This window comes from Psammomys obesus, unplaced genomic scaffold (genome assembly GCF_907164565.1).
Source record: "Psammomys obesus unplaced genomic scaffold, mPsaObe1.curated_primary_1811, whole genome shotgun sequence".
Lineage (NCBI taxonomy): Eukaryota > Metazoa > Chordata > Mammalia > Rodentia > Muridae > Psammomys > Psammomys obesus.
The window spans coordinates 19,904,609-19,927,124 of NW_026585644.1; the positions used below are offsets into that span (position 1 = coordinate 19,904,609).

General features: G+C 48.4%; 1 protein-coding gene and 1 non-coding gene across 3 annotated transcripts; both read right to left on the reverse strand.

Moving 5' to 3' along the window:
• Positions 1 to 8,864: 8,864 nt before the first annotated feature.
• On the reverse strand, positions 8,865 to 15,507 carry Odc1 (ornithine decarboxylase 1). 2 transcript variants are annotated; one of them, XM_055625359.1, is made up of 12 exons: positions 15,396 to 15,507; positions 13,360 to 13,458; positions 13,144 to 13,276; positions 12,748 to 12,921; positions 12,419 to 12,591; positions 12,082 to 12,216; positions 11,887 to 11,968; positions 11,646 to 11,729; positions 10,804 to 10,966; positions 10,607 to 10,719; positions 10,312 to 10,526; positions 8,865 to 9,733 (listed from the first exon to the last, which is right to left on the reverse strand). In XM_055625359.1, exons 3-12 carry the CDS (start codon positions 13,243 to 13,245, stop codon positions 9,589 to 9,591), a joined length of 1,386 nt encoding a protein of 461 aa, XP_055481334.1. In that variant the 5' UTR covers positions 13,246 to 13,276; positions 13,360 to 13,458; positions 15,396 to 15,507; the 3' UTR covers positions 8,865 to 9,588. The 2 variants fall into 2 exon arrangements, with proteins under 2 accessions (XP_055481334.1, XP_055481323.1); XM_055625348.1 differs by having other exon boundaries at positions 13,144 to 13,261; positions 15,396 to 15,503.
• LOC129691689 (small nucleolar RNA SNORA42/SNORA80 family) lies at positions 14,281 to 14,414 on the reverse strand. The gene has a single exon (XR_008722529.1). It is a non-coding gene; the product is annotated as a small nucleolar RNA SNORA42/SNORA80 family (small nucleolar RNA).
• Positions 15,508 to 22,516: the final 7,009 nt, after the last annotated feature.

Below are 22,516 nucleotides of genomic sequence, written 5' to 3' on the forward strand. Positions count from 1 at the left end.
ATTGAGGTTCCCTCTTTTCAGATAACTCTAGCTTGTGTCAAGTTGATATAAAACTAGCCGGTGCATGGTCAAAGAATAAATTTAAAAAATATTCAAAAATAAAAACAAACTATGTAACTGGGAGGTGAGGGGCGGGTCCACTGGTAGAGTGTTCGCCTAGCTTGCATGAAGCCCTTAGCTTAACTGCCAGCACTGTAAGCTGGCATGGTGATACATTCCCAGTAATCCCAGCACTCAGGATTTAAGAAACAGGGGATCATAAGTTTTAAGGCAAATGTGGGAACAGTGAATTTGAGGGAAGCCTGTGCTACATGAGACCCAAACAAACAAACAAACAAAACCCCTACCTTTTTAACTAGCATGGTTCAAACATAGGCCAATCAGACAAATACCAGCATGCCCCTTGCTGGAGAAGGACTGATTGAACCGGAGCCCTGATGTTTTCCTTCCAACCAACTGGAAGGACGCAACCCATGCCACTTGCCAGCTTCTCTGGGTTTTACAGTGGGAGCCTGAGCCATCAACATGTAATGATAGTGACAGCAGCAATGGTGGGGATATTCAAACTCGCTGAGCATGAGCCAAATGCCAGGCCCTTTCTGATTCCTGCAGATATACAGAGTCTAACCCTCAAAACACAGCCGGGAAGTGTGACTGTCACACCCTGTGTCTAGACATGGGTGCTCCACTCCGTAGGCTTGTTCTAACAGAGCTAGACACCTCCCTTTGAGATGAGTAAAATGTACCTGCTCGGTCTGCATGACGTCATGTATGTATGTTTTCAGGGCTGACAATTTAGCATTGAATAACCAATTAGTGTGTTCTTTCTGGGGAAGACGCCTTCTCCTGGTCATATCATAATCTAAAAAAGTAAAGGAAATAATTTTTTAAATAAAATAAAATGAATAAAATCAGTTATACATACCCCATTCTCCATTTAAAGCAGGAAGTTATACTCTCTCTAGAAACCTCTATCTATAGTAGACACACTGTGGGCTGGAGAGATGGTTCCGTGGTTAAGATCATTTGCTTCTCTTCCAGAGGCCAGGGCCTTGATTCCCGGCACCCACATGGCAGCTCACAGCCATCTGTAACTCTAGTTCTAGGAGACTGATTCCCCCTCCATGGGAGCTGGGAATGCACATGGTGCATAGATAGATCCACATACAGGCCAAACATCCACACACGTAAATAAATCTAAAATAGCCAGAGCATGCTGTGCAAGTGTGAGGACGTGAGTTCGAGTCTCCAGCCCCACGTAAAAGCTGGACACATAGTGTGAGCACCTGTAATTCCAGGACTCCTACAGGGAGATGTGAGGAGAATCCAAACAGAAAACAACACCAAAAGGGACTGTTTCAAGGTAGAAGGTGAGGACCAATACCTGAGGTTGCCCTCTGATACTCATACATGCCATGGCACACGTGTGCTCAAATTCCCCCGCGCCGTAAAATAAAATACATATATGTACACACAAGCACGTACTTTGATGAGTGGGAGGTGAACTTACAGATCTCAGTTTCCTGATGCTCTAGGAAGGACAAATATTTGTCAACTCCTTGGTGCCAGGTAGGGCACTGAATTCCATAGTGAATCAAGGGACGAAGCCTGTCCAGAGGCCGTGGACTCACCTCCCTGAGGGAACAGAGCTAAGAAGAGGCAAGCCTGAGATTTGAATGCCCAGCTCTCTGACTTGGAAGGCCCAAGAGTCGCAGGAACTAGAAACATCCTCCCAATCCCACCAGCCTCCAGGTCCAGGCAGGATGGGGGAGGTAAGAGAGAAGAGCAGTTGGCTCGTTGGCCAGGCCGCTGAGCCCTGGAGAGCCAGGTTTACAGCTGGTTGTAGATTGTTTGCTGCAGGCCCTTCTGGCACCATCTGCCCTGGCTTTGTGCCGACTGCTGCCTGGAATGAATGTGTTCCATCTGGTCTATTTTTTGGGGTCGTGTGTGTGTGTGTGTGTGTGTGTGTGTGTCTGTGTGTGTGTGTGTGTTGTGCATTTGGGGCGGGGGACTCAGGAAAACTGAGGCTCTAAGAGTGTGTATGTTAGTGGCCCAAGACCACTGGCAGCCAACCCTGGCTAGGCTAATCACTCCTTCTCCTGACTGGCCACCATTCACACCTGGCACGGTGCCCTCAGTGTAGATGTGGGTGGTAACCCAGCCTCCGGAGGAGATGCTCACCTCTTCACTCTCACTCAATGCTGCCCTTTGCTTCCCCCAGGGACAGGTTGACATTCACCATGGCGAGCTCTCATCCCTTCTCTGCACAGCCCAGAGCTAATTGTCCTGACTCCCCTCCAAGAGCAGTCTCTCTTTATTGCCTTCGCAGGCACAATTAGGCAGGTTCAGCTTGACTTTCACACTCTAGCCCTGAAAAAAAATCAAATCAGCCAGGAAGCAGCGCCTCTCGGAAGTTCTCTGAAAGCATCTTTGTGCGGGGGGAGGGGGGGGGAAGTGCACACATAATTACCTGCTTAAATGAGCTCAGGACTGGGCCTGCTTACAGGAGAATGGGGCCCAGCACCCCACCCCAGCCAGACCCCAGCCCTCCCTTCATTAGCAGAAGCTATTCTTGGAACAGAAAGCCAGGCTGTCTCATGGGACACGTGTGGCATGACAACACCCCTGAGACCCCTCCCTCAGGCTACTGTCTGGAACACCCAGTCATGAGCCGATGGTGGAGAGAAGCTCCAAGTCCGGTGGCCCAGAGAGGGGGATGGCCTGGGTAAAGGAACACAGCATCTTCAGGTTCCAGCTGAGCCTACCTGAAATCCAAGTCTCTCTGAAGGTGCTCTCTGCTCCGTCGAATGATGAACTCATATGCCCCATTTTCTCAGCTAGGAGAAAGTGGGAGCTTCTGGCCAGCCTAAGAGGGTAGCTTCCCTGCTATACTCCTGGATACACCCCATTTCTGCATGCTGCAGACAGTGAAGGCTGGAGTTTGGGTAGAGACCGTGAAGAAACACTTCCAAACACAATGACCAGAGTTTGAGGCTGAGAATGGTTAATAAAAAAAAAAGGGGGGGGGGGTTGGAGAGATGGTTCATCCATTAAAAAAAAGCACTGGCTGCTCTTCAGAGGACCCAGTCTCGAGTCCCAGAACCCATAGGCTACCTCACAACTCCATTTGCAGGCGATTCAGCGACCTCTTCTGGTCCCAGGCACGTGGACCAAACACAGATGTAGGCAAAGAACTCTTACATGTAAAATAAAAATAAATAAATAAATCTGTTTTTTTGTTTTGTTTTGTTTTGTTTTTTTAAAGCCAGTAAGGGGGGTGGGATGCACAGACGGTTCTAAGATTTGCTTGTGTAAGCGTGATGACCTGAGTTCAGAACTCAGTGCCCATGTAAACCATGGTCTCACATATCCTGATTACCCCCCAGCACTGTGGAGGGCTCAGACGGGAGGATCAGTGAGGCTTTCTTGGCTGCCGGCCTAGCTCTAAGTTCATTCTATTTGGAAGGAATTGGGCTGGAAGTGTTAGAGCAGAACACGTTACGCTTTGAGAACTCAGTGGCTTTTCCTGCCCAAAGTTCTAAACAGTTCCACCATCCTCCCCTCCCCTGCCCCCACCGAAACAAACTGATCAGATCTCTTATAGCAAAACTCAGCTCTGTGCCATCAATTTCTGCTCTAGTTTGAACATCACGGCCAAAAGGCAACTCAGGGAGGAAAGGGTTATTTCTTCCCACAGTTTGTAAACCACCGTGCAGGGAACCAGGAACCTGGAGGCTGAGACCCTGAGGCAACGCTGCTTACTGGCTTTCTCATGTTTTGCTCAGCTTGTGTTTTATGCAACCCAGGACCATGTTTGCTGGGTTGGCACCACAGACAGTGGGCTGGGTCCTCACATATCAATCCTTAATCTAGAAAATGCCCCACAGACATGCCCCCACACCTATCTGATGGAGGCATTTTCTCAGCTGAGGTACCCTCTTCCCAAATGACCCCAGTTTGTGTCACAATGAATGTGATGGCTGAGAAAGGTGAAAGGATGGGAGAGATGACAAGCAGCGTCAATCTGTTGATTCGCCAACTGGGTGTGTGGGATAGGTACGGTAAAGGTAGAGACTAGAAGAGCCTAGTATCTTTATTCCTGTAAATCAGAGACCCAGAGCCAACAATGGGATTCTAGCACAAGCCTGAAGGCAAGTGGAGCCTAGGGTCTATCTCAAGATAAAGGGCAGATTCTACACACACACACACACACACACACACACACACACACACACACACACACCTGTACCAGTGTAGTGATTTATGTCTTTTTCTAGTACTCAGGAACCTGGGGCAGAAAAAACTGCCAGAAAGCCATATATGTACCAAGCCAGCCTGGGCTATTTGCTTACTTGCTTAGTTATTCCATAAATAAGACCAATCTGGAGCCGAGTGGTGGCGTGTGCCTTTAATCCCAGCACCCAGGAGGCAGAGGCAGGCAGATCTCTGAATATGAGGCCAGCTTGGTCTACAGAGTAAATTCCAGGACAGTCAGAGCTACACAGAGAAACCCTGTCTCAAAAAAACCTCAAAACAACAACAACAAAAATAACCAATCTGGAAAAAAAAAATTAAGAAGGGAAAAATGGGTTACAGCTCCTGCACAAGTATAGAAGAGATAGATCCGAGTGTCCTAGTAGACCCTGCCCCATCAGGAACTCATTCATTCAATCAGTGTGGGTTCTCAGGAAGTCGGTCTACTGCTGACCCCGAAGATGATGGCCTCATGCCCAGAAGACAGCCACGGGAGAGGAAAAGACCCCGGAATGAACCCTGAACTTTCATCCAAGCCACCTGTACAGTAGGGATTCCTCCCGACAGGCTCTTCCTCCTTCTGGTTGCAAACCTCTTGGTCCTTCCTGCCCTCTTGCCTCTGGGATCCCAGAACCTGTGCTGTCCCATGGGGAGGGAAACAGTTCTAGCAGTTGTGAAGGGTCCTTTATGTTACGGATTGACCTGTAATTTACCTTCCCAAGCAAGGCTTCTTGTGCCTTCCCTCAAAGGCACTGCAGTACAAACAGGACTGCCAGTTTTCTGTTCGACCCAGGGGCAAGTTGGATGTGCTGTGAATGGGTCATATGACTCAGGCAAGGCCTCTGTCCTTCACTTGGGAGCTGTTTGTCCTGAGAGCCAAAGCACTGAGCAGCCTGCTGTGATGTCCTGGAGCAGCTGAGGTTGCCAGGCCCATCTGCACAAGACCCTGGCTTCTGCAGGGATGTGGCTGTGAGGAGAGGCTCAGATACTGGGAAGGGAGTGAGTGGGTAGTATGGATGGGCCATGCAAAGTGGGGGGGAGGGGCAGGGAGCATACGTGGGCTGCACGGAGGCACACAAATCTCTGGGCCCTGTCCTCAGGGCTCATGGGGACACGTAGGCCAACTCTACCTACCTGCACTGCTGTGGTGTGGGCACAGGGGCAGGTCTGGGATACCTCAGGAAGCTATGGCTGCAGTGGAGGGACAGGCAAAGAGACAGCAAAACAGAGGCCGAAGAAGGCCCACAAGAGGTCCCTGGAGGTCCTACAGCCTGAGTTAGTGGTGAGGTTTGGGGAAATCCTAAGAGGGGCCAGATATGTTTGGCGCTTCTTTCAGAGTGGAACTTGACCCTTAGCTAACCAGCTACATCTTAAACGCTAGGTGCTGCTGCCCCCTGGTGGCCATAACCAGAAGGACTATCCCAGGCCGCACAGCTACGCCCAGAGCCTCCCGGTGCAGACTCCTGATCCTGGAGCCTGGCTGCTTTCTGTCTCCCGTGCCCATTGACTGGTAAGGATGCTGAGGCCCACAAGAGCAGCTGACTTGCAGTGGGCAACTTAGCACCCAGAAGCCAGGGCTAGGATCCTGGTGCTCAAGACTCAGAATCCCTGTCAAGATTCCGAGTTAAATGAGATAAGCCACAAATAATGTTTTCGAATAGGTTCCAGGTACTCTCTTAAGTTTTCCTCACTAAATGTGGCCTCCCTGCCTATAAACCAAGAGCTGGACACGCACAGCTGCAAAGACAGGTTGGGAGCTGGAAGGACCAGGCCATACTCCAGGCAGCCCAGAGCTTGGCACACGGGCCACCTAGTAGAGGCACACTCCTGCCCAGAGATTCGCAGGTCAGCTTTCTGTGCCTTCTCCCAAGCAGAGGACATCAGTTGTCAAGCACAGAGGCCCAGAAGGCTCCACCTTAGAAGCATTATAAGCATCTGGGCAGTGGTCGTGCAACCATCTAATACCAGCACTAAGGAGGCAGAGGTAGGCAGATCTCTGAGTTCAAGGCCATCCTGGTCTACGTAAAACCCTTCTCCCACCAACACCAAAACAATGCTTTAGGTGTGGGGCTAGGGATGTCCGAGTTGTTAGCTTTTCTGTAGCTGTGATAGAACACTGGCCACCAGCAACTTGAGAAAGGGTTTGGCTCCCAGACTGTTACCGAGGGAAGCCAGGTCAGGCAGGAACCTCAAGGCAAGAAGTGAAGTAGTAACCACAGAGAAATGGAGAGATGATGCTCAATTCTGGACTCTGCAAGCCATGCCTGGGGCAAGTCCTCGAGGGAGCTCTGGCTAGTCCCATTGTAGATGAGGCTGCTTCAGAGGTGCTCTGTGCCTAGCAAGGATGGGGTCCACTCTCAGCAGGGGCTGTCCAGCTCCCAGCTCAACTCAGTCCATGGCAGGAACCATGGGTGCCCTGGGCTGCCCCTGCCTGCTGCCTTTTGAGCAGGGAATGAGCCAGGGAAGCAGCATTCCAGGGGCTAGTGAGATGGCTCAGTTTAGTAAAGCACTTGCCTTGCAAGCGTGAGGTCCCAAGTTCGATCCCAGCACCCACATAAAAACCAGATGGCAGAGGCCTGTCATCACAGAGCTGGGGACATCCCTAGGGCTTGCTGGCCAGCCAGTATAGTCACAGGTAAGTTCCAGGTCTGATGAGAGAGCCTGTTTCATATGGTAGGTGTGGGAGTCAGTAGAGAGGAGGGGGCAGGGACCACTGGGGGCTTGTGGGATGGCAGCCTAGCTCCAGGCTCAATGAGTTCTCTCTTAAGGGACTTTGGGTGATACAAAGTCCTCTGGCACTGTATGCATGCACATATACAAGCTTGCAGACCCCTCTCCTGATACACGCACTATACAGAAACACACAGAGAAACATACAGAAACTATACCTGGACAGCTAGAGCATATGAAATGACTTTTTAAATTATCTTTAATGGATTTGTTATGCTGTAACCATAAATCATTTTACCCTTCTAAAAGTAGAGGAGTGGTTAAGGAGGGCACCAGAGATTGGACTCTGGCCTCTACACACTTGTGTGCACACATACATGTATACACATAAATAATCTTTAAAATTTTGTTTCAGAAAAGCTGGGTATGAATTTAGCATTCAGTTGCGAGACTGAGGCAGGAGGATGATAAATTCAAGGTCAGGGTTGGATCCCACTAGTGAGACTTTCTTAAAAGTATTTAAGACTAAGTCAAAGCTGCCTTCACGGTCCAAGTGTGAGCATGCCTGTCCCCCAGAACTGATCAACCTCTCCTTCCATAGCAAGAAGGAACCCAGGGTCTTGAACATGCTAGGCAACCACTCTTACAGGGCTGAGGAACTGCCTTTGCCAGTCAGACAGTGAGAACTCTGTTTCTTCAAAAGCTAAAAAGTTTTACGCTCAGGAAACTGTATTTGGGGGCTGGAGAGTTGTCTGGGTGGTTAAGTGCAATGGCTGCTCTTGCAGAGGATGCAGGTTCTGGAACTCCCCTTCCAGAGGCTCTCATGTCCTCTCTGGTCTCCTCAGTCCTGACCCACAATGTTACATAGATACAAGCAGACACAACCATCACCAATTAAGAGGGCAGCCTGATCTACAAAAAATAATTCAGGCCAGCATAGTGGGACCCTGCTTCAGAGAAGCAAAAACATGTCCTTTCCTGTAAATTCCACATTGGCTTTCGGCCATTTCAGTTCGCACCTTTATAGACTGGAGCTTAATCTTAAGAAAGTGAGCCCTGGAGCTGGAGAGATGGTTCAGTGGTTAAGAGCACTTGCTGTTCTTCCAAAGAGGATGAGCTCAGTTTCCAGCAACCACATGATGACTCACAACTATGACATTTGGTGCCCTCTTCTGCCACGCAGGCAGAACAGTGTATACAATAAATTTGCCCTATCCTGTGTCATCTCATTTCTCCCTCACCTTCAAGATTATTTCTAGTGATCATGTGATGTATTACCTTTAATACCTTTAAAACTTTCACCTATGGAAACTTTATTTCTGCTGGAATTGGAGAGACCTAAATTTATCCAGTTACTTTACCAATAACCCAGGCCTGGGGTTATTGGTGGGGACCACTTGTCCTTGTAAATCAAGTTCCCACAGAAGCCTATTGGCATAGCTGTTGGTGTGGACAACATTTGAACTTTGACCTGTCAGAGGCTTCACTGCATTTCTTCCCTCCCAACTCTAGCCACAACCTGTGGCTCCCAAGAAAGTTCAGTTAGCAAACAAAGCCATAGCCGTGTGCCTGGGAAAAAAGGCACTTGGCCAAATGTGAGATCTTGAAGAAGCAGCTCTTGAGAAGGGGTAGGGATTCCTTCCCTTTACCTATATGGAAGGGTGCAGGGGGTACAAGCTGCACAGCTGTGGGCAGCCCTGCACTCCAGATCACACATCTGGCTTTACTCAAGCTCCATCTTTTTGCTCATTTGAGGTAGGGTCTGTTGTGTAGCCCACATTGGTCTTGACTCCCAGTGCTGGGGTTGTAGGATGAGTGTTCCTCCTCTTGAGCTACAGGTTTTGAGGGTAAGAGCCTGGCACACTTCTTTGGGGAGGTAGCAGGTGTATAAACTGAGTGAAAGACTATGGTCAATGGTCAAGGTAAAGACAACACAGTAATTGCTGTTGCTGAATTTATTACAGGAAGTTGACTGCCAAGTGTTGTATGATACTTTCAACTGTTACTAGATGGTGACAAAGGTGAAGTCAAGGGTTGAGGGAACATGCAGGCTGGGTTCAAAGAGCCTCAGATGCCTTGCCTGGGAAGCAGCCAAGCCAACAGGTTGCTAGGCAGATGACATTCCTCACCCACAGGCTCTGGGCACCAAGTTCCCGGACAACTGTGCACACTCAGGGTGGGCTGAGCAGACTGATGATGTGCAGAGAGGCACAGCCTTGTCCCATCCACCTCTCCTCTCTGCTGTCCTGGGCTACTCACTGCTGCGACACAGTAGCCTGTGCAGAAGTGTGTACTTCTTTAAGGGATACTTGCAAACACTACCGATTCCCAATTATTTCAAGATACTTTATTTTCAAAATGGGTCACAACATAAGCTTTTGGCCCATTCTGCCAATGTACAAGCTACAAATGCTTGCTCAGCAGCTGAGGGGCACTCGTTAGTATCATGTCTGAAAAGTGAATAAAAATCCATATAAAACAAATATTCAAAGTTTCCATAGGAACACAGGTAAGTGTGACCCCCATCTTCTAGCCTTCCTTCTGCATTGGTGCCAACCCTACTCTTACAAAGACATTCCAGAACTAGCAGTAATTAAGTTAAATGGTCCCCCCAAATCCCTTAACTTGAGCTAAACTTGCAGGTAAGAGCTACAAGAATGGCATCTACACGTTGATACTAGTGGAAGCACAGGCTGCTGGGTGACGGTCCAAGCCGCTCTCCTGGGCACAAGACATGGGCAGAGTGCCAGCATCCTGCTCCTCCACTTCCGGCGGGAAGCCATGGCTCTGGATCTGCTTCATGAGTTGCCTGAATACAAAGAAGAGGCATATTCAGAACCCAAGTCCCTCCAAATTGGGCAGCCTCCCAAGAGAGCTACTGACTGCACAGCTTTGTCACTATACGACCAGGAAGCAATCCAATGTACCATTTCATTAATAAGGAAACCATAGGTCACATGCCGACTTGAATATTCTAGTTAGATTAATATTCTAGTTGCAAAGGAATCCAATTGCTTTTAGTTCTAAGACCTTTCCTAGGAAAAACCTAAAGATTAGCAGTATTATAGAACTGTCTTCCATTTGTCTGTATTTAACTCAAAGTAAAACAACTTATTACCAATTAGACAAGAACCAAGCACAAATTCACAGTACAGTGTGTTTGTTTTGTTTTGTTTTTTGGGGGGGAAGACAGCTAGCTTTAAGCAAGCTATAATCAAAGCCGACCCTCAACCTCAACTGAGCCTTTTCCCTCAACCCATAGTTTCCTCCAGTGTGTATGGATGTGGGTGTGTGTGTGCTTATGCATGCCAGGGATTGAACCCAAGGCTTCTAGCTCATTGTAAGCAAATATCCCACTACTATACAAGCAGGCACAATCTCACTCACCACATTGGCCGTGACATTACATAGTAGATGGTCGGCCTCTGGAACCCATTGAAAGTAGAAGCAGCAGCAACGGTGTATGCACCCATGTTCTCAAAGAGCATCCAATCACCCACATGCATCTCAGGCAGGTGACAGCGTTCAACAATCCGATCAAGGCCATCGCAAGTTGGCCCCCAGATGCTGGACGAGTAATACTTCTCATCTGGCTTGGGTCTCTGTATGAAGACATTGCTCCTTAATATCCCTGAGAACGTCCACCATTCTCACTGCTACAGAAAGCATGGTCAGAACTTACCTTCTGCAGCAGGGCCTTCACATGTGCATGATCATAAAGAATGCAGTTAAATGAGCCATATACTCCATCGTTCACATAATACATGAAGGTTTGCTCATTTGACTCATCTTCATCTAGAAAAACAGATGGCCCTTGATTACCACCCAACATATCAACGTTCAGTTATCATCCATGTCTCATCCTCAATCACCACGTACCATCAGAGCCAGTCTGCTCCTTCCATACGGTTTTTTTGGCAATAATATTGACTGCAAGAGTGAAAGCTGACGCGACATAGTATCTGCCTGGCTCAGCTATGATTCTCACTCCAGAATCAGATGGAAAGTACTTGTCCAAAGCTGGGTTGATTACACTGGTGATCTAAGAGAGAGAAGGGAGCAGCCATTCGGTATGCAGTTTACATAGAGGAGAGAGGTCACACTGCTGTGTGTAAGGAACAGGACGTGACAGGACCCAGAAGCTGGCACCAGCAGGTCTATCATGAGGCTACAGAAGCAACGAAAACATCTATCTCCCTGGAAACCAGTGTGTCCACCGTTTCCTACTTCCTCTCAGGACCTGTCTATCTTTAAGACATTATGAACATTGTTTTATTAAATAGTACAAAATAAATTATTACAAAAGCAGGGCCAAGTGTGAAAATAATTCTGTTTAGCAAATACATGCCAACACGGTAAAATTCCTTCCACTATGCCTACTTCACTTAATGGTACAAATAGTAACACAAGCATCAAACAGTAGCTCCACTTCCTAAGAGACTGAACATTAAAAATATATGGGAGCCAGGGATGGTGGTACAAACTGAGGCAGGAGAATTGTTAGATTCAGGGCCAGCCTGGGTTATAGTCTCAAAAATAAAAATACAAAATAAAATAAAAAAAACAAAAAGCAAGTCAGTGGAAACATAACACCAGGTCACTCATTGTATTTGTCTGGCCCTTTTTGGTACCAGTAAAATCATTTAGATTTTATACTATATCAAAATGGAAATTTGCTATATATAAAATCGCTTCTGTAGGTTATCAATGCTGTAAATTACCTCTTCAAATTTAAGCTTCGTATCTTCAGATCCAGGAAAGCCACCACCAATATCGAGCAGATACATGCTGAAACCAAGTTCTGCCTAGAATCAAGAAAATTCAGAAGTCAAATTGCCTGATTCACAAGTTTAAGTGCACACAGCAAACGGGCTTAATATCTGTTATACAGAGGCTTCATTCTAGACTCAGTAGTTACTGCAGACAGGCCCTGCCTCCCAGTAATGAGTCACATGTACTCACTCCCATGTCAAAGACACAGCGGGCATCCGACACGGCCTGCACGAAGGTCTCAGGATCAGTACATCCACTGCCCACGTGGAAGCTGAAATCAAAAGAAATAGGATGCTGCTTTCTGACAGGTCTCAAACTGAGAAAAGGCCATGAAAAACTGGCAGTTTAATGTCATAGCCTGTAACAATGTCACTGAGATCTCACCTGACACCAATGACATCAATATTTAGCTCCTTCGCCCGTTCCAAGAGAAGCCTGCTGGTTTTGAGTGTGGCACCAAACTTAACACTGAGGCGACAAACTGCTTTGGAATCGTCAGTAGCAATCCGCAAAACCAACCTGGGGGACAGAAGTACTTCATGTAAGGGTTCCAGATATGCTCACCCAGACTCAGCAGGGTCCTCAGTGTGGGTGCTGCTGCTCTGTGGGTTTGAGCTAACCCAAGAGTTAGCCTATTTCTACTATGGACAGAAATACAGGAACCAGGATTTGAGTCTGCCTGACAATGCTGCCCAACCTTTACACCTCAATCAGGACTCACTTTGCCTTTGGGTGTGCTCTGGCGACTTTCATCAACTCAATTTCACTGTCAAAAGTCATCATCTGGACTCCATTACTGGCAGCATACTTGATTTGAGACACTTGTTTACAAGGATTTGCATAGATAATCCTCTCTGGAGGCACCCCGAGCCCCTGCACCAACTGTATTTCAGTCTGAAAGAAAAGATTGGTGATGGGCTGAGTACAGACTGAATGAGTCTGACAAACAAAAGCACATGAAGTTATCATCTGCACTCTAGCTCTTTAACACTTACTGCCCAAGACACAACACACAACTGATGCCTGCCCTGGGGGGGTGAACAGGCTTACCTTGCTTGCACAGTCAAATCCTGTCCCAACGGCGGCTAGAGTGCTCACTATGGCTCTGCTGTCATTACACTTGACTGCATAAAAGGGAGTGACACGAGGAAGAGCTTTTAGCCATCTTAGATGCTTCTTTAGAATGTCTCCAAGGTCCGCAACATAAAAAGCATCTTTATCATCCTGGAACAAAAGTGAGTTCAGAAACATCATTAACAGTCTTGCAGGCCGCCACACTGAAAACCCTTTTCCCCCTTCCTTCACTGTTAGTCACTGACAGGGCATGACCATTATCCGTGGACAATCCACAGCCAAATTCTAAATTCTCGCAAGACATGAAGACATGCTCACTCGTGGTGGTAGGAACTCTCAGCAGAGCTGGGACAGTGGGCTTCCCATACTTACAGAGGAAGAAACTTCATTAATTTTTTGGTCCAGGATGTCCTTGGCAGTAAAGCCTTCATCGAGGATATGGCAGTCAAACTCTTCCTTAGTAAAGCTGTTCATGGTTCTTGATGCGCCTCTGAAACAGAACAAGCTGCAAAGTGAGGGTAAGTTCACCCAAAGCCTTAGCAATGATTCTCAAAACAAACCCACAAGTATAAGTTGAATACTACTTACACAGAAAACCTAGAGATGGAATGGAAGTATTGCCAGGTCCTCACAAGGAATGTTATCCAGGAACTCTGAACACTGTCTCCCTGGAGCGGTGGAAACGTTCTAATGAACAGAAACACAAGATGTTGCTATCTCCCTGGAAATTTTACCATTAAAGGTTAGACAGTGCAACAGCATACCAGAGTAAGCAGGCAGAAGCTTCCAGTACAGGATCATCAGTGGGGTAGGAATCCCAGTGTCTGCATGAGAGGCCCTCAAACCCAAATAAATCATAGTCCACACTGTTCAAAACCAAACGCCACAGCTCTAGGCACATGGGACACCCGCCCCTCTCCAAAACAGAACGTGGGTCTCCGAAGTTTATCTGCAAACAGTCCACTGACTGGCACTGTTAGTATATTGTATGTTCCTATCTGCTTTATTTCTAAGCCATTCCTGCTCTTCAGAAACTTCAAATGGCATTCCAGTAATTTACATGCATCCCTGAAAACATTTTTTTTCCTGGTCCCACTTAGACTAAAAGTTATGCTGAACTATTTTTAGTGATTACAGTGTATCATCAGGTATCTAGAGCACTTAAACTTAATGAACAAATCCATCAAAAATTTCCATTAGGAAACTTTCATACCATACTTGCATAAAAAAATAACCTTAAATCAACACAGTATATTGTTAGTTACTGTTATCAGACGTCAATACTCTGGAGCCTGTATTGCCTACCAAATGAGCACTTCTGAGAATCCAACTGTTCCCCAGTGCCTTCAAATATCTGTTTAGTTATGGACAATAACCATATGGAAGAAATTTTAACTTTACAACTAACAAAAATAACCAAGATCACTACACAGAACAATAAAAGCTTCTGTCTTGGCCTCATGAAACAGGACAGCAGAGGGTGGCCAGGTAAAGGTTTCTTTTTTTTTGCACTGTGCGACCCACTTCAGTGCCAGCAGCCTACAGGCACAGAGGCCGGGCAATGGTTAGGAGCCAGTTTGTTCTAGCATGGGACACTATGAGAGGCCCAGGGTGATGAGCCCGCCATAAATCCAAATCCATGCATGGTAAAAGACGATTTACACCTCAATTTAATGAGACTTTATGGTCACTGTCAACTCCATTGGTTGCTTAAAGCACTCCTAAGTGAAGCCTAGCGACCAAGGCCAGCCAACTCATGTGCACACCATTTACAACTAATGAACAGCCTCTGGCAGCAACTTTGTAATTTTAGCTCTTGTTAAGTATTTTCCAGGCAACCTTCAGGCTTAAACCCGGGAAGCTTTCCTTGAGATACCACTATTTTGCCTTTCTGTGTCCTTTAAAAGCTTTGCCTAAATAATAAAATCTGAAAAAAATGTTACTAACACCTTTTGGTCTGGATGTAGCTAAACAGTGTTAAACAATTAGCACAAAAGAGTAACCCTGGAAGAGATACAAGCCAATTAAAACAAAAAAAAGTAATTCCTCCGGTCAAATATGCCCGATCTTAGATCTGAATAAAACAAGCCACTGCATTCTTTGTCCTCTTCCAGACATTCCTGACAGGCTCTGCTCCCCACACTTTTTTACCAGTTCTCGAGGATTCTGAGTCGGGTTTTTTAAAGGTGCACGCCGGACAGCCGGGAGCCAGGCTCCCCACTCCAGGCGTTCTAATCTCCAAGTCACAGCCAGCGGGTTATTCATCAGCAGTGACTCCCGGACTAAATGAAGTCTAGCAACTTCTACGTCGGGTCACCGGCTCTGCTCTGCACACGTAGCGAAACTAAAGAAGGCAGCAGGAAACTGCAGGGCGGCTGCTGGCGGCCGCGCTCCCCTGCACCTGCCGCGGCTGGCTCGGCCCCCATCATCGCACCGGGCGGTGCAGCGCCGAGCCCGGCCGCCGCGGTGCGGGCTCCCGCGGGCTGGCAGCCAGGGACCAGGAGCGACCGCCTTCCGGGCGGCCGCTCGCAAGGTCACCGGCCCCGGGCCACGTGTCCCCTGCCGGCGGCCGCAGGCTGGGCCTCCCGACACGTGGCCGCATACCGCTCCCGCGTCCCGCTCACCTCACAGCGCTCGGGCGCCGCTGGCCGGCCCCATGGAGACGCCGCCGCCGCCGAACCCCGAGGAGCGCCCGGCCGCCCGCCGCCGCCCCGTCAGCCGCCTCGTCGAGCCCGCTGCAGACGCCGGCCCGAGGTGGCGCCGAGCTGCTGGCTGAGGGCGGCCGGCGGCGGCGGCTGCAGGGACTGACAAAGCCCGACGGCGCGACGCGCGGCTACTTATACACCGAGCCCGTCGTCATGGAGACGCACCAGCTCAAACCAGCCGCGATCGGTTCCGGCCGGGAGGTGCGGGGGAGGGGCGGGGGCTCGGCGGCGGCCAACCCGGGTCCCGGCGCCGGGGGCGGGAGGCGCGGGCCGGGCGCGTCAGTAGGGCGGAGCGCCGCGCGTGCCCGCCCACCCGCCTTTCCGCCCGCGCGCCCCGCCCGGCCTTGCGCCCGACCCGCCCTGCGGCAGTCCCGCGCACGCGCACCACGCCACGGGTCCTGCCTGCCAGCACGCCGCAGGGCCCTATGTGGGCAGCGGACGGGAGTCGGTCGGCGCATGCGCAGGCGCGCCTTGTCGCTTCCTTTCCCCATCACTAGCTCGCTGGATCTCTGTAAGTTTGAGGCCAGCGTAGTCTATTCCATAGTTTCAGACCAACCAAGGCTACGTTGTGAGACCCTATCTCTAAAAAAAAAAGAAAGAAAGAACGAAGCCGTACGCGGCGGCCTCACACATTTAATCCTAACACTCTGGGAGGCAGAGACAGGCGGATCTCTGAGTTCAAGGCCAGCCTAGTCTACAAAGTGAGTCAAGGACAGCCAAGGCTACACAGAGAAACCCTGTCTTGAAAAACCAAAAGAAAAAAAAGAAAGAAAGAAAGACCTCCAAAACCGGACTGAAGGTTTGAGTCATAAGATTCAACTACTAACCTACATTCAAGAAGACAGACCAGTGCAGTGGTGACTAAACCTAGTCATTGTCAAGCAAGTAGCATTTTCTTCAGAACCGCAAAGTTGGGTCCCAAGAGCTAATGTCATCCTTGGGGAAGAAAGGAGTTCTTAAGAAGGGCTCCGTCAACCTTCTCCTGCTCTGCTTGGTACCCTGTGACTGCTCCAGGATTATATAAATATAAGGTAGAGCAGAGTGCCTACGAGAAGAGCGGAAGGCCGATCACGTCTTTGTATGGACATTCCGCTTGATGCCTTTGGGCTTCTTGTTTCTTCAGAAGCCGTGCTTCAGGGAGAAGCGGATCATTCATTCTTTCGTTCGTCCGTGCACTCCTTGAACAAATTCTCATGACTAAGCCCCAGGCCTGGGAGGGGGTACCAAGGTTTTCCTTCCAGGACTTTGTAGTTTTAAAAGAGCTCGGGTAAATGAGAACTACAGAGCAACTCGGGAGCAGAGGGAGATCCTGTATTTCTTCTAGGACTTCCGAAGAAAATGCCGCTTGCTTCACTAAAACTGGGTTTAGTCACCGCTGGTCTGTCTTCTTGGGGGTAGGTTAGTAGTTGAGTGTAATGACTCAAGCTCAACCGCCTTCAGAGCAGCTTTGGGAGCCTTTCGTTCTTTCTTTTTTAAAGATAGGGTCTCACTATGTAGCATCTTTATCTCTGTGATGGGAGATGCTCAATATGCTTTAGATTTGGAAACCTTAAGTGGGAAGGAGAGAGCAGGTCTTGGTTCGGGAAACCAGGAGACCATTCCAACTTATATGAACTACTCTCCACATATCACAGCTGCCCGGGTCTGTGGCACCAACCAACCCAGAATTCCATCTCCTGCCCAAACCTCAGGGTGGGGACAGAAGGTAGGGAAGGAGGGGCCCACTTCCTGGCCCTGCTGGCTGGTGGTGGACAGGTTCCAGGAAGGAGAGGTCCCCAAAGCCGGTCTGAAGACAGCTGAGCTTGAGTCATAAGATTCAGCTACTAACCTGAATTCAAGACAGATCAGTGGTGACTAAACAATTAGTCTTAGTCAAACAATTGGCATCACTGTCATCAATTCATTTTCACCAGGCTCCTCCCTTTCCCTTCCCATTTTCCTTAAGAGAAAATCAACAAGGGCCAGGCTACCGCTCAACACAAGAGTGTTTGCTCTCTCTTTTTTGTTTTCTGGGGGCAATTGGAGCCCCTGAGTTCCATTACCATTGCCCCCAAAAATAAAGTGATGAGACCTTATAAAATGGGTAATGCCTGATGCCTGGATGTTACCCTCATGTGTAGTGAGATGTTTGTATTTGAATAAAACCAATAGCACATTGTAGGTGCTGCTAATAGGGGTGTTCTCAAAGTTACTGCCCTACATTCTGGGGCTGCCTCTCGACTTTCTTAGGGGCCCTCAGCACTTGCCCACGTGAAACCCTGAATCTCACTTCCCTCCTTGTCTATAAATGGGGATGATTGGGCCAAAGCTCCAACCCATACACACAGAAGTTGTAAGAACTCTCTCTATATTTTTTAAGACAGCATCTCATGTAGCTCAGGTCCCTATGTATCGAAGCATGACCTTGAACATCTGCTGCCACCACCTCCCAGGTGTATATGGTAGTCATAAATTTAAAGCAGAGCCCTTATTGAGAGAGAATTAAATAATATAAAAAGAAGTACCACTGTATATGAATCCATTTACTTGGTATTGCAAAATCAAGATAAAGCTTTCATTCATTTATTGGCTCACTTTTGTTTGTTTTAGGTAAGGTCTTGCTCTGAAGCCCTGGCTGGCCTAGACTTGGGTGTGTAGGAGGGGTACCTAGAATTCACAGAGATCAGCATGCCTCTGCTGAGATTGAAGGTGTGCAGGCCACACCTGCCTTCAAACTAGGAACTTCCTGTAGGAGCTATTTTTTATCTCTATCTTATTTTGGTTTCTTAATCCCTCGCCTTCCCTTTCACCACCCTTTATCTCTTCTAATACCTTCCAACACCCCAACCCTAGATAGGAGAGAAAAATATTATTGGGGAGGAAGGGTGGAAGTCTCTTTACTACTTCCAGCTGATTTGGGGTTTTGGGGGCAATACCAACCTCAGTCGTCAGGGTATCCAGCAGCAGCCCTTCTTTCTTCTCCAACAGCCTCTTGGAAGCTTTCCTTCCTCCCTCTGGGCTCTGCTATTTATACCCTCCCAGAGTCTTCAGCATTCCACTAACTGCAGCTGGCAAAGACCACACCCCCTCTCTGAGACCCTAGAGGCTGTTACCAGCTGGCAAAGACCACGCCCCTCTCTGAGCTGCACATGGCAATTATCAGCTATGGACAAACTCCTCATCCCACACTTGCGATTAAAACAAACCTGTTTACATAACATGACTGTGTTTTTAAAGAAACCAAAACTTCCACTACAACTTTCTTTAAAAGCAATAAAAAACAACAAAAAAGAATCTATATCCACAGTCATATCCTGACTTCTAGAAAAAAGAGCAGACTGAAGTGAGATTCCTAATATTAGGCCACATAAAGAAATTAGCACTTGTCCTCCTAAAGGTGAACAACTCAAGTTACCTGGGCAATGAGGACCAGTCACCAGACTGGGTATTTGATCAAAAGGAGTGTTCCGTTGCTGTTACTCACTGATGCTAGACTTCCCTGTAATTGTGTTGAGTGTCTCCAAAAATCTAACCCTCCCTCCAAGGCAGAAAGCGTGCCTCTTCTGCTGATAATCCAAATGATGCGCCCAAGGGAGGGAAGGCAGTTTCCAGCCTGCTGTGAGCAATGGTGGCATCATCAGAAAGGATGGCACTCCTCCAGATCTCTTCAGACACCCATGTGTGGAACTCGCAAGGTATTTTTATTATAAAGAATGAAGTTGCATCATGGCCTCACCTCACCCTGCCCTGGTAGAGCTTATTGGGAGGAGACCAGACAGCAAGCCTGGTAGTGAAAACTGGGGCAGGACTTTCCAGAGGCCAGCAGGGCTCAGAGGCAGAACAATGGCCCCTGCCTGAGGTTCATTTTTAGTGGCATGTTGGTACCTGGTAATGCCTTGCTTCCCACACCCTTGCCAGTTTATGGTCTGAAGACTGAATGCTAGTACATATGAGCCAAGTGGGCATTAAGACATACCACCTTAGCTAAGCACCATGGTACACGCTTTTAATTCCAGCACTCAAGGATGCAGAGGCAGGCAGACTGCTGCATTTGAGGCCAGCCTGGTCTACAAAGTGAGTCCAGGACAGCCAAGGCTACACAGAGAAAGCCTATCTGGGGAGGGGGGGGAAACACACCACCTTTCATGTAGAGTTGCATGACAGCAGGTCTGAGAGCTGACTGTAGTACTTGTTTATGTAACACCTCTCTGAGTTCACAGAGTCTCTGGGACCCACTCTTTGGAGTCTACTCCGTTATTCTCTTAGTCTCGTCTCCCAAACACCATCCTGAAGACCTTGCCCCTGCAACCCAGCACAGTCATAGGAGATGGGTACCTCTGACTTCCTGCTTCATTCATCCTTCCTGTCCCTGCCATACCCCCATTTCCTCTTTAAGGTCAGAGCTGTAATTTACTTGTGACTCTATAAGTCTAATTTTTAACCCTCAACCTGACCCACAGAAGTCACCTCATGTTGTCATGGTACAACTGGGGCTAGCTGAGGACATAGCTCAGTTGGTAGAATGCTTAGCTAACATGCACACACATACACACATCTCATCACATGAGATCAGGATGGTGGTATGTCAGTAATTCCAGCATTCAGGAGGTGAGGGCAAGAGAATCAGAAATTTGCTCTCAGTTCCAGCTTCTCTCTGTGTGTCCTAGGTGCCCTCTTTCTCTCCCTGTCTGCTCCTTTCTCTCTGCCTTCATGGCTCACTCACTGTTTCTACCCCCTTCTCCGGGCCCTCACTCTTCCCTTCCCCCAACAAACCTCCTTTATACCAGAAAAAGAGAGAGAGAGAGAGAGAGAATCATAAATTCAAGGCAATCCTTGAACTTATGGCTACATAAAAAAAAAAACCTTGTCATCTCAAAATCAAAGCAATAAAAATACAAACAACTCTTCAACCCATACACACAAATATGGCCATCACGATGGCTCAGTGGGTAAAGGAGTTTGCCACCAAGCTCAGCGACCTGAATTTAATCCTCGAAGTGATGGAAGGAGAGGGCCTTGATATGGGCACTGTGGCAATCACCTCTAACACACACAAACACCGTGTTAATAAATGTCGATAACTGTAAAATCCTGGCCTCTATGGTTTCTGTCTGAGCTATTGGCTGCTAAGAACTCCCTCCTCATTCTGTGTTCTCTGGAGAGAAGGATACAAGAATCAGAGTATTCATCTTTGGGTGGTGTGCTCATTCTGCACATCTGTGGGGCTCCTGTATGTGAGAGACATGCTGCTAAGGCCAGGTTCCTGGGGGTCTGCCAAGGACCAATAGAAGGCTCCTCTTCTGATACTTAAAGAAAACAGCATCGTTAGTCTTTTTTTCTCCCAAGTGCCTGGTGATGCCCACAAGGCACAACATCTTTGCTAAGTTTTGCTCCAGTTCCATCTTTTTTTTTCTGGAACCACATACCCTTGTGGGCCCCACCTCTGGGAAGCTCTGACATTGGCAAGCTTTCTTCTTCCTTGTGTCAGGGCACATTTCCTGGATGGCCCTTGCACAATGGAGTCATCAAGAAGGTAAGCCCTCTTCCCGGAGATGGTATGCATGCCAATTTCCTGGCAAGTCATGGCCAAGAACACCTTGAAGTGCTGCTAGGAAGAAACACATGAGCAAACATAACGGAGCAGAAGGACGGGCATGACTGGAAAAAAAGACTCTGAATACTATCTCCACTTCTCTGTACTTTTATGCCAGAATCCTGTCAGGCTGCAAGGAGAAAGAGAGGAGTCAGGGAAGTCCATTCTTTTTTTCAAATTTAATTTTATCTATTATTGTTGTTGCTGGGAGTGTACGTGCATGCGCTAGAGGATGCATATGGAGGTCAGAGGACAGTCTGAAGTAGTGAGGTCACTCCCAGGGATCCCAGGGATCAGACTCCAGTGTTGATGGCACGCACCTCTACCCACCAAGCCATTTCACCAACTCCAGAAGCCCCCATTCTTGAGTTGTTCTTGTTTAGAGGGGAGGCCCAGCTTCCGGCTTTTGTTTTGTTGTGTCGGTCCCCAGGACAGTGGTTATAGGGACCCAAAGGCACAGACATCAGAAATAACAAAGGGAAGATGAGCTGGGCTTCAAGGGGTTTAACAAAGCTGGGATGAGTTGAAAGAGCCCAGGGCAAGCACAGAGACCTGACCATGCCCAGCTCTCCTTAGGGAGAGGGTTGAGGGATGTGGCTGTGTGACCAGCAGCTCCTACTCCAGCCTCCTGTCTCAGCCTTCACCTGTAGTTCCTATCAGGCCTAGTGAGCGTAAAAGGCAAGAGAGCCACCAAATGAAGGTACAACATCTGTCCTTTTAGAGTTTTGTGCCTGGATTACCCAGGCCCCAAGCAGACAGTTTGATGGAGGGGTAAACAGGAAAAATCCATGATTTCAGACAGACAGAGGCTAGCCCCTGGCTGGTGATAGAAGGGAGTGAGGTCCCCACAGGGCTTCAGGCCTCCAAAATGACCAGTAGGAATTGGGCTCCTAGACAGCGCTGTCACCAGGAGGGGCTAAAATCACCCAAGGGAGAGGAGAAGAAAGTCCAGGAACAGAACAGGCCTGTCCTGGTGGAGGACGAGGTGAGTCTGAGAGCTGGCAGGCTGAGGACAGCCTCCACCCTTTCTCAAAGACACATGCACACCTTTCTAGCCATTTCTCTACACTTCCTAGTAAGTTTCAGTGAGCCTCTAGGGACTTTTCATGTTGGCTTGAGCAATGTAAACAGCCAAACAAACCCTGGCTATCCCTTGTTTCCTTCTCAGACACCATTGAAAACTCACTGCTTAGGAGCTGGAGAGATGGCTCAGCAGGTAAGAGTTGCTCCTGCAGAGGACCCAGGTTCAGTTCTGAGCACCTACATGGAGGTTCCCACCTGCCTGTCACTTCAGTTCTAGGGGATCTAATGTCCTCTGGCCTCATTGAGCATCCCCTCATATTTCACATAAACTCATGCACACACATACATGTAGGTAACAAGCTGTCCCAACTTGTCCCCCGGGACTCCTTTCCAGCACACCCCTCCATTCTTCGCAGACAGCTGAAAGCAGGTGGTCTACCTCATT